This window comes from Mobula birostris, chromosome 6, assembly GCF_030028105.1.
Source record: "Mobula birostris isolate sMobBir1 chromosome 6, sMobBir1.hap1, whole genome shotgun sequence".
Lineage (NCBI taxonomy): Eukaryota > Metazoa > Chordata > Chondrichthyes > Myliobatiformes > Myliobatidae > Mobula > Mobula birostris.
The window spans coordinates 70,930,820-70,943,670 of NC_092375.1; the positions used below are offsets into that span (position 1 = coordinate 70,930,820).

Genomic DNA, 12,851 nt, shown 5'->3' on the forward strand with positions numbered 1-12,851 from the left:
CTGCGTTTTTCCCAGTCACGGTAGCATTGCTTGTTTTCACAGATCCATATGCCTTTGATTTGCCAGCCCCAGCGGTTATTCCAATCCCAGGTTTAGTGTCTGTAATTCTTAGTTCCAACGTCACGGTTGAGCCCTGAGTCTTTATGCCTAGTGGTTGTCCCAGTTCAAGTTTCTCTGCATCAATTCCTTGTTAAGTGGCAATCCTAAATCCAGTGCCACCACCTATTGTTTCTAGTTATAAGCCTGTTTCTCTAGTCCTAGCAGAACTCTTTATTACTTCCTCGACCAATTATAATCCCATCTGCAATGCCAATGTTTGTCACTATCCATTCACATATCTCTGTTTGTTATTCCTACCACCAGTGGGGTAATCGCACACAGCACCATTGCCCATCATTTCCAAAGTTCTGGTTCTCTGTTACATTGCTTTCCTCCTCCTTGTAGTGCAGCGATTGAGAGGACGCGCAGGCGGAGAACACAGTTACCACGGCGACGGCGCCGTACGACGTCAAATCGCTCGTCATTCGCGTTATATATTGCATACCGGTTTCCACGGCAACCACCATCACCTACAGTAAATCACAGCGGACAAAATAAGTGGGGCTCGGTGATAGGCGCACGAACGGTTTGAGGCGCGCATTTCGGAAACCCTTGCATTAACATTTGTTTTTTTTTACGGCTTGTGGAAGAGACTGTGGAAACACATCGGTGCGGTCATGAGCGAGGTAACCACATCCTCTGGGAGTTCTTCCGTGCATATTCGTGGTCACATATAATACTGGGTATTACTTTGACATGACATATTACTGGGTTATAAGTTTCTAAATCTTTGGTTTATAGTAATAAAGTCAATTTGATTTCTGGTGCTATCACCTGGACTTTTCCAGGTCTTCAAGCGTCTTGGATGGTTTTTAACCATCGCCTCTCTCTCGCCTTTTTCATTTCTTTCCCCTAGCCCAAATTTTCCTCTGGTATTTCCATCAGCACCTTGTCCTACTTTAGCATTTAGATCTCCTATGACAATAACAATATCTTGAGATTTGTATCCATTCTTTGCTTGTTCAAGCTCATCATAGAATTTATCTATATTCTAATTTGTTCCATCTGTTGTTGGTGCATATACCTGTATAATTGCTAAATCAAATGGCTGTCCTCTGAATCTAACAAGGAGCACTCTTTCTGATATTGCCCAATATCCTAAAACACTTTTTACCATATTTTCAACCTACTCCATTAGTATGGGATGTTCCATAAGAATAAATTAGTGTTTTATTTCTATTCTGACATGTACCAGCACCTGTCCAACGAACTTTGCTAATTCCCATGATGTTAATTTTTAGTCTTTCCATTTCATTTATCACATTGTCCAATCTTCCTGCTTGATATAGGGTTCTTACTTTCCAAGTGGCAATAATTTTCTTTTGTGTTACTTGAATGTTATGAGCAGTAGCTTGATGATGGTTGGGGATCCCCTGCTGCCAAGAATCAACCCTACCCAGCGAAGCATCTTCAGAATTATCTTGAAGATCCTCTTGATGCTGTTGTTGTGCGATACATTTTGTGAGTTTGACCATGGTTTAAGTAAGGAATAGATTTCAAAGTCTAGAAATAGAATCTATTGAAGATAATAGCAATCATGTAGAAATGAAGTTTAACTCTCTGAAGGATGCCTTGGTAGAATCAGCAAAGTCAGTGATTCCTAAAAAAGAAAAAAGCACAAAGAATAAATGGATGACAGATGAAATCAAAAATCTAATGGAAGAAAGGAGACTGAAGAAAGCAAATCCTATGGAATATAAGTCCTTAGATAAAAAGGTAAAAAGCTTATGTCAAAAAGCCAAAGAAGAATGGTTAAACCAGGAATGTGAGCAACTAGAAATAATCCCTATTACTGATCCAAAAAGGGTACATCAACAAATCAGGAATATCACTGGTAAAAAGCTCCTCTGTTCTTCAGGTGGATGTTTGAAAACAAAGGACGATACTATTATCATGGAAAAAGATGAGATTATGAACAGATGGACTGAGGATATTCAGGAATTGTTTTAAGACGATCAAGGTGAAAAACCAGAAATTAAGAAGAATATTGAAGGTCCAAGTATTTTAAAATCTGAAGTTCATAATGCAATAAATAAGATGAAGAAAGGAAAGGCAGCAGATCCTGATGAATTAGTAATAGAACTAATTATCACCCTTGAAGATTATGGAATTGAAAAACTTACTGATTTAATCAATGACATTTATGAGACTGGAATAATACCAGAAGGGATGAAAAAATCAGTATTTATCACTCTTCCTAAGAAACCTGGAGCAATAGAATGTGAATTACATAGGACCATAAGTTTAATGAGTCATATCACCAAGATACTTCTAAGAATTTTGATGACAAGAGCTAAAAGTAAGGTACAATCTGAAACAGGTAAAGAACAATGTGGTTTTGTGAAAGACAAAGGTACAAGAAACGTGATATTGATGTTAAGGATACTATCAGAACGAGCTATTCAAGTGCAAAAAGATTTGTTTGTTTTAACGACTACACAAAAGCATTTGATAAAGTGAAGCACAATAAGTTATTTGAAATATTACGGGAAACTCTAGATCTAGATTCAAAAGATCTCCGCCTAATCAGAAATCTGTACTGGGAACAAACTGCCGCTGTAAGAATAGATGGAGAAGTGAGTCAGTTTATGAAAATCAAGAGGGGTGTTAGACAAGGGTGTGTTTTCTCCCCTGATTTGTTTAATGTGTACAGTGAAACAATATTACAAAAAATAAGAGACATCTTGGGAATCAAAGTTGGTGGTAAAAACATCAATAATTTCAGATGACACTGTGTTAATTGCAAGTACGGAGGAAGAACTACAAAACTTAATTGATATAGTTGTTGAAGAAAGTGCAAAAATGGGTCTATCTATCAATCGCAAAAAGATAGAATGTATGGTGATATCCAAAAAGAAGGAGAATCCTATCTGCAGCCTGAGAATAAGCGGGGAAGACATAAAACAAGTAAAGAACTTTTGCTACTTCGGAAGCTGGGTGACATCAGATGGCAGGTGCGACATGGACATCAAAAGAAGAATAGGGATGGCAAAAGACACCTTTACGAGAATGAAGAGTATATTGACCAACACGAAACTAGGCATGACAACCTGCCTCAGAGCATTGAAATGTTACGTTTATCCAGTTATGTTATATGGCTCAGAATGTTGGACAATATCTAGTAATATGAGGAAACGAATTGAAGCAGCAGAGATGTGGTTTTTGAGGAGGATGCAAAGAATATCATGGACAAAACAAACATCTAACGAGGATGTCATGAACAGAGCAAACACAAAAAGAGAAATAATGTATGAGATCATGAGAAGGCAACGTAACTTCATTGGACATGTGATGAGGAAAGAGGAGTTAGAATGCACGGTAATTATGGGAAAGATTGAAGGGGAGAAAGCAAGAGGAAAGCAAAGACAAATGATGATGGAGACAGCGGCCAGAGAACTGGAAATGAATACCAATGAATTGATCCACTTGACCCGAAACAGGAGTGTGTGGGCCATGGCAGTCAAAGCTCAAACTGGGCATGGCACCTGATGATGTTGATAACTCTGGGTGTTTCGGGAAGAGCCAGGTCCGGCTTGCGGCAGGAATAAACTTGAGAGACTGTCTTTTGACATGAGCTCCTACTGATGTGAAACCGGGCGCTGGTGACAAAAAAAGAACTGTACCAGTCCCCAGGGTACCAAAGCAAAGCACTGCGGGTGCAGAAATCTGAATATAAAATAATACTGCCAATATTCAGCAGTTCATGCAGCTGCTGTGGAGAGAAACTCACTATTTTCTCTTAGGCAGATCACGTGTGCCCATGGGTCAATTGCACCAACAACACGAGTGTAGAGTAATTTAAGGAATTAGAATGCGTATTCTTACTTCATCCCCAATTCATGACTTTGGAGCCGACCTGGAGGTATGGCAGACGTCTTCCGCTTTCTACAGAGACAACTACAATCCCGGGGACGGGGCACATAACTGTCTCCTCAATCCCCAGGGCTCAGTCACTTGTCTTAAGTTATCTACTCCCATGTCTACTGTTAAACCGTAATGCCCAGGTAAATGGGAATAACCCGTCGAATAAATTACACCCCAAGAAATAAATTAAAAGAGCAACGATGTACAGGCTGTAAAACTGAAAATATAAATTAAATCATTCTGCACATATTTTAACTTGAGGACGACTACCTCACTATGTCTCAATTTCGTGAAATTGTTTTAAAAAAAAGGCAGCTATCAGACAACTTCCATCCAACACGAGAACACTGAAACATCAACTGTTATCGCATATTAATAAGTAAATTAAAATATTTACAATTAAGCCTCTAAAGTTCTTTCGTAGGGCGGATCCTTGATGAAGCGTAATGTTTTCGTGATTTGTATATTTCTCTGGTAATGTTTCTTCTTCCTTCCACCGCCCGTACAGCCAAGGTCAAAATCTATCAACGCAAACAGAGTAGCTTTATTTTTGCTCGGTTTCACAGAAATGTAAAGCACGCGGAGTCACACGATTACTTTATTCAGCAAAATTCAATCCTGCTTTTTTTTGTTCCCACCTGCACTATGTCTATGTCTATGGTGGATTATCTCAAGAAAGAATAATGGAGTTTATTAAAATTTATTGAAGTAGACAACAAAGAAAACATTTAAGAAATTTTGCCACTTCAAATTTCAAAGTTTACATTTTTCAATGTGGCTTGCATTTTAATTACCATTGTTAAACTAATGGTTGAATTGTAAACCATTACCCGGGCAATTTTGGTCACCTACCTACAGGAAAAGATGTTAATTAGAGGGCAGAGAAAATTTACAAGGATGTTGCCAGAATCTGAGGACTTAAGTTAAAGGGAAAGGTTGAATCGGTTAGGACTTTGTTCCCTGTGGTGTAGGAGAATGAGGGGAGATTTGACGGAGGTATACAAAACTATAAGGAGTATGGATAGGGTAAATGCAAGCAGGCTTTTTCTCCTGAGGTTGGGTAAGACTAGAACTAGGTCATGGGTTAAGGGTGAAAGGTGAAATGTTTAAGAGGAAAATGAAGCAGAACTTCTTCACTCAGAGGGTGAGAGTGTGGAACTGCCAGCAGAAATGGTGGATGCAGGTTCAATTTCAACATTTAAGAGAAGTTTGGATAAGTACGTATGGATGGGAGGGTTATGGAGGGCTATGGTCCAGGTGCAAATTGATGGGACAATGCAGATGAATAGTTCGGTACAGACTAGATGGGCCAAAGGGCTTGGTTCTGTGCTGTAGTGTTCCATAACTCTATGACCATGCAACAAGCTATATATAGAAATCACCAACTTTTAATAGACATTAGGAATTAATGACTGAAGTGTCTTCCATCTTCCTGTCTCATGGCTTTCTCTCAACCAAGGTGGACAGAGCCTTTGATGACTACTTATCTATTTTGCACACCTCTGCTGTCACCTCTTTTTCTGGTCAAAGCATGAGATCATAAGACATGGGAGCAGAATTAAGCCTTTCAGCCCGTTGAGTTTGTTTCGCCACATGATGGCTGATGTATTTTCCCTCTCAACCTCATTCTCCTGCCTCCTCCCCATAACTTTTGACCAATCAAGAACCTATCAAACTCTGCTTTAAATATGCCCAATAGCTTGGCCTCCAGAGCCGTTTGTGGAAATTAGTTCCACAGATTCATCTCCCTCAGGTTAAATAAATTCCTCCTCATCCCTGTCCTCAAGCGATGTCCTTTGATTCTGAGGCTGTGCTCTCTGATCCTAGACTCTCCCATTATTCAATGCATCCTCCATCTAGGCCTCTCAATATTTAGAGTGTTTCAATGAAACCTCTCTTTCCTCCCCCCATTATTCTAAACTCCAGTGAGTACACGCCTAGAGCCATCAAACACTCCTCATATGCTAACCCTTTCATTTCCAAGATCATTCCTGTAGGCCTCCTCCAGATCCTCCACTTTCTTTCTTAGAAATGGGACCTTAATCTGCTCACAATATTTTAAATGTGTTCTGATCAATGCCTTATAAAGCCTCAGCATCGCATCCTTGCTTTTATGTTCTAGTCCTCTCAAAATGAACAGTAACATTACACTTGGCTTCCTCGTTGCCGACCCCACCTTCAAATTAATTAACCTTTAGAGTATCCTCCAGTAGGACTCCCAAGTGCCTTTGCACCTCCAATTCTGAATTCACTCCCCATTTAGAAAATAGTCTATGCCTTTATTCATTCTACCAAAGTGCATGACCATACACTTCCCTACACTCTATTCCATTTCTAGGCCCATTGTCCTAATCTGTCCAAGTCCTTCTGCAGATTTCTTGCTTTCTCAGCACTAACAGCCCCTCCAACTATCTTTCTATCATCTGTAAACTTGGCCACAAACACATCATTTCTGTCAAGCAGATCATTAATATATGACATGAAAAGTAGTGGATCCAGCACAGAACCCTGCGGAGCACCATTTGTCATTTGGCAGCCAACTAGAAACTCAATTCCTTTATTCCCACTCTTGGCTTCTTGCCAGTCAGCCAATCTTCTGTCCATGGTATCTTTCCTGTAATACCAATGTCTTTTATCTTCCTTAGTAGCCTCATGTGCAGCACCTTGTCAAAGGCCTTCTGAAAATCCGAGTAAATAACATCCACTGACTCTCCTTTGTATATCCTGCCCGTTATTTCCTCAAAGAATTCCCCTTAAGGAAACCAAGCTAACTTCTGCCTGTTTATTGTGTGTTTCCAAGTGCCCCGAAAATTGCCAACCACTGAAGTCAGGCTGATTGACTTGTAATTTCCTGCCTTTTGCCTCCTTCCCTTCTTAAAGAGTAGAGTGACATTTGTGATTTTCCAGTCCTCTGGAACCATTCCAAAATGTAGTGATTCTTGAAAGATCACTAATAATGCCTCCACAATTTCTTTAGCTACCTCTTTCAGAACCCTGGGGTGTAGCTCATCTTGGTCCAGGTGACTTATCTTCCTTCAGACCTTTAAGTTCCCCAAGCACTTTCTCCCTAGTAATAGTGATTACACTCATTTCTGTCTCCTGACAGTCTTGAATTTCTGACATGCTACTGGTGCCTTCCACAGTGAGGATAGATGCAAAATACTTATTCAGTTCATTTGTCATTTCTTTGTTCCCTATTACTACCTCTCCAGTATAATTTTTCAATGGTGCAATGTCCACTCTTGCCTATCTTTTATTATATATCCGACAAACCTTTGATATCCTTTTTTTATATTATTGGCTAGCTTACCTTGATATTTTTTCTTTTATCTCTTTATTACTTATTTAGTTGATCCTGTTTGTTTTTAAGATTTTTCAATCATCTAGCTTTCCATTAATTTTTGCTATATTGTATGCCCTCACTTTTTCTTTTATGCTGACTTTGACTTCCCTTGTCAGCCACAGTTGTCTCATCTTCCCTTTAGAATGCTTCTTCTTCTTTAGGATGTATCTATCTGGCATCTTCCGAATTATTCTCAGAAACTCAAGCCATTGCTGTTCTACTGTCATCCCTGCTAGTGTTCCCTTCCAATCAACTTTGGCCAGCTCCTCCCTCATGCCTGTGTACTCATCTGTGATACCGATACATCCAATTTTAGTTTATCCCTCTCAAAAAGCAGGGTGAATCCTATCATATTATGATCACTGCCACCCAACGGTTGCTTTACCTTAAGCTCTCTAATCAAATCTGTTCTATTACACAACACCCAACCCAGAATTGCCTATTTCTCAGTGGACTCATCTACAAGCTGTGTGGAAAAAAAAACATCCTGTAGGTATTCTACAATTCCTTCTCTTAGGATCCAGTAACAATCTCATTTTCCCAATCTACCTGCATATTGAAATCCCCCATAACTATCATAACATTGACCTTTTTGCATTCCTTTTTTAAATCTCTGGTTGTTATTTGTACCCCACATCCTGGCTACTATATATAACTCCCATCAGGGTATTTTAACCCTTGCAGTTATGTAACTCTATCAACAAGGGGGTCTACATCTTCTGATCTTATGTCTCTTCTTTCTAAGGATTTCATTTCATATTTTACAAACAAAGTCATCCCACGCCCTCTACTCGCATGCCTGTACTTTCGATACAAGGTGTATTCTTGGTTGTTAAGCTCCCATCTGTTAAATTCTTATCCCTGTCTAAACTTTCTGTTTTATTCTGGAGACTTGTGACCTCTTTTGTGCTCTCCTTCACTTTTATTTTATACGTACTTACCCAAGCTGTTGAACTCACCTTCCCCCCCGCCAACTACTTCATTTGTAGTCCTATCCACAGCCCTACTTATGCAATGCGCTAGGGCTCCTGTCCCATCACGGTTCAGGTGGAGCCCGTCCCATTGGAACAACTCCCTCCTTCAAAAATACTGCTGCCACTGTTGGACAGATTCAGATCCACTTCGCCCACACCAATTTTTGAGCCACTCTGATCTTATTAACCCTGTGCCAATTTGCAACGTGACTACAGTAACAATTGAGAGATGGTTACATTTTTGGTCTGCATTTTAATTTTGCCTCTAGCTGCTCAAATTCACTCAACAGAACCTCTTTCCCTGTTCTTTCTACGTCATCGATACCCACATCGATCACGACTTCTGGACCGTACCCCTCCCCCTTGCAGTTCATCTGAAGGTCAGTTGAGATGTCCTGAACTTGAACATTTCAGCTTTTGGGTCTCTTGATCTTTGTGACAGAGAATTGTGTCTGTTCTTCAGACTATACTATTTCCATTACAGTTACATTTCTTGAATCATGGTGCCATGGTTTGGTTGTACTTTCTTCCTATAACCCCCACTCTCATCCTGACAGGGAGCAACAATCTCAGACCTGCTGGGCAAGCTCAGGGCTGAGGCTGCACCAGCAATTCCTTTTAGATCCCCCTCGCAGTCACAACCACTTGTCCCTGGCTTCAGACTGAATTTGAAGTAATTAATCTAATGGGTGTGACTGCCTCCTGAAACACAGTGTAAGGTAATTCTCCTCCTCCCTGATGCATCACCTTGTTTGAAAGTCAGATTTCAGATCATCAACTTTGAGCCTGAGTTCCTTGAGCAACCAGTACTTGCTGTAAATGTGGTCATCAGCTGCCATAATGAGGTCCGCTAGCTTCTACATCATGCAGCTACAACACATCACCTGATACTGCATTCTACTTAATATGTACTTGCAACTTGTTATCTTTTTAATTAACTACTATATAAATATCCTTACCTGTTCTTACCTGCTCTTCTGAGTTTCAGACTTCAGACTCCTGTACTGGTCTACTCATGCAATGGCCTCAGCTGCCTTGGCTTCCACCTCTTCTTGTTAAAGCCTCTTGAGTCAAAGCCTTAGTTCCCCACTCTATCCCTGTCCCACTCTAACAATGGCTGCTCCCACAATGGCCTTTCCATTTGTACCTCACTTCCTTTTATTGGCCCAAGTGACTTGTCTGCAATGAGACTTGCTCTTTTCAGTGGCTTCTGCTCTTACACAGATCTCACTCTCACTACTCCAAAGGACAGACTTCTCCAGAACTTACCTTACACCCCACCAGCTTCCACACTTCACAGATCATATTTCTCAATTTTCACCAACTCCATCAGGAATCCACCACTTGACACATATTCTTCTCTTTATTTTATTTTTGAAGAATGTGGACCCTTCATGACTCCTGGTCTTCTTTTCTGTCTCCACCAACCATTCCTCATCTTACAGCTCTTTGCATCCAGAGGAGATGCATGTTTGTTCTTTCACCTTTTTCTTTCTCACCATCCAGGGATGCATGCAGTCTTCCAAGGCAAAGCAGTCATTTAAACTTCTTCAGAACTAGTATACTACGTTTGGTGATCACAATTTGGTCTCTTCTGTAAAAGAGAAACAGATGCAGATCACTTTGTGGAGCATCTGTGTTCAGTCTATAAGTGCTTTTGATTGCCTACTACATTAATTCTTCACTGACTCTCACTTATTCTATCTGTAGCTTCTGGTACCATTACAATGAGGCCCATTTCAAGTTCAGTGCACAGCACTTCATTTTCTATGTGAATATATTGCATCCTCCAGGATTCAATATTGAATTCTCCAACTTTTGCTCATTTTTACTGTATATATCAGAACTGGGTTATTTCTCCTGTAGATCGTTCAATAGTTTGACTCAGTTCTCTCTCCATTACTACAACCAATGTATGTCCTACGATTCTGCTTTTAGTGACAGATAACATGGACAGAGTAGTCACAAATTCCCTTTGTTTTATCCACCCCTTCTGCAACCTTTTCCGCAACATAGAATTAACTTTTTGTATCTATTTTCTGGTTTCTTCAGAGAGGTTCTGACTCAAAACATTAACTGTGTTATTCATCCCACAGATGTTGCCTGTCTTACTGGAAAATTGTCAACCTTTTTTATGTTTTACTTCAAATTTCCAGCATCTACTGTTTTCACTATTTTAGTTAAAATTGTTAAATTTTAACATTTAAGATACCGTAAGATGTTACATTTTAAAATTTAACTGAAATTCAACAGTTCCTTAGGTATATTATAGGTTCAACAGTGCACATGAATTAATGGTTTCAGTGCAATTAAGGTTTAATATAGAGAATACAACATTTGATCTGAGTGAGATAAAGCCACAGAAATTTTTAGATTTGGCTTGCTTCAGGTCACACCTGGAGTGTTACAAGATCTAATTCGCATCTAACTATATCAATACTGTACTTCTTTTAGTTCAAGCTTTGTCTTCTATGTTATTCACCTCAACTACTCCCAATGGTATCAAAATCTCCATTGATTACTACACAGAAATAATTCTTTGAATTATTTACCATCTTCTCTTTCAGTAATCCCAAAACAAATCCTGTGGGACACCATTTCCCAATCTCACTTGCTCGTAACCTTTATAATATTTGTCCATTCATAGCAGTTTCTAAATCATATTGCTGAGATCTCTTTGATTGTACACCTTTCAGTCTCCTCTTTTTGGTCTACTCTGTATATTGAGGAGCCTGAGGGTAACACGGTAGCATAGTGGTTAGCACAATGCTTTACACTGGGGTTCAATTCCTGCTGCTGCCTGTAAGGCGTTTTTATGTTCTTCCTGTGACTGGGTGCTCCCATGGTCCAAAGACGTACCGCTCGGTAGGTTAATGGGTCATTGTAAATCGTCCCATGATTAGGCCTGGGTTAAGTCGGGGATTGCTGGGTGGTGCAGCTCGAAGGGCTGGAAGGGCCTATTCCACTCTGCACTGAATCTCAATAAATAAAATAAATAAATTATGATCGAGCTGTACCAGATACAGATGTCTGGCAAAATATCCTTGCGATCAATGTAATATAGGCTTAGAATGCTAAAATTACTCAAAGGTTAGGCAGCATCTGAGGATTGAGAATTGAAATCATTGTTTCAGATTGTTAACAACCTTATCTAGAATGTTTATTTGACAAAAATTCAATTAAATTAACAAATTGACAGTTTTGAGTCAGTGAGTCGTAGAATTATGCAACATGCACGGAAGCCATTTCATTCATCTTGTTCATGACACCCAGTGGCACCCTTCTGTATTAACCCCATTTTCCAGTGCTTCAGTAGTGTAAGTGCTTATCTAGACACTTAATTTTGTCAGTGTGCATTCTAGGTACTTACCACTCTCTGGCTGAAGAAGGTTCTCTACACATCCACTCTGAAACTCACTCTTACCTAAAAATCTATGTTCTGTAGTTTTATGTATCTTTGTTATGAGTAAACATTTTCTGAAATCCACCTTGTCTATACTTCTCATAACTCTATATAACTCAGTCACGTCCCCTCTTAATCTCTTCTTTTCCAGGAAGTAAAAAAAACGTAGCTTCTCCTGTCCTTCCTTATAACAACTAATCCATCCTTGGCAGCATCCTGGTGAATCTCCCTTGTACCATCTCCACTGCTATCACGTCCTTCCCATGGCACATATAAAAGAAGGCAAGGCATTAGACGTGATTTATATTGATTTTAGTAAGGCCTTAGACAAGGTCCCACATGGGAGACTGGTTGAAAATGTTAGGACCCATGGGATCTAACAGTTGGCAAACCGGATCCAGATTTGGCTTGGCAATAAGAGACAGGGTGATTGTAGAAGATTGTTTTGCATTTGGATGCCTGTGATTAGTCATGTCCCATAAAGATCACTGCTGGGACCCTAGTTGTCAGTAATATTTCTAACTTTGATTTGCATGTGGGAGGCAAGATCAGTACTTCAGGTAGGTCTAGACAAAGTTTTATAATATTCAGCACCTCGACTAACGAAGGCAGGTAGCCCTATGCCTTCCTAACCATGTTATCTACCTATGTTGGCACCTTCAAAGATCTGTGGTCCCTTTGTTCCTCAATACTCTCTAAGATCCTATCATTCATGGTGTATCCTCACATCTATAGTACTCTCTAAAACAGTACCTCACATTTGTGTGGATTATATACTGCACAACTGGCATTTTTTCAGCTTATTTTAGCAACATCAATACATCTGCAGCTGTAAGGACTCCACCAATCTTGGTGTCATCTATAAATTTACTGATCTTACCTTCCAAGTCCAAATCCAACTCATGTATATTACAAACAGCTAGGGTGCCTGCACTGATCTTTGAAGAACACCACTAGTCACAGGCATCCAATCACAAAAATAGTCTTCTACATCACCTCCTGTCTCTTGTTGCCAAGCCAATTCTGGATCCAGTTTGCCAACTTACTGTGGAATCCCATGGTTCCTAATCTTTTGAACCAATCTTCCATATGGGATATTGTCAGTTACTTTATTAAAGTCAATGCAAACCATATTTATTGTCTTTCCCTCATTGATACACTTCATTAC

The 12,851-nt window shown here is 39.7% G+C and overlaps 1 protein-coding gene across 1 annotated transcript in view; it reads left to right on the top strand.

The window, feature by feature from the left end:
• The first annotated feature begins 596 nt into the window (after positions 1-596).
• Positions 597-12,851, top strand: part of LOC140199815 (uncharacterized) — a 38,036-nt gene continuing 25,781 nt past the window's right edge. Inside the window, exon 1 of the mRNA XM_072262312.1 lies at positions 597-725. Within this exon, the coding sequence (XP_072118413.1) occupies positions 717-725 (9 nt within the window). The 5' untranslated portion in view covers positions 597-716. The remainder of the gene's footprint in view (positions 726-12,851) is intronic.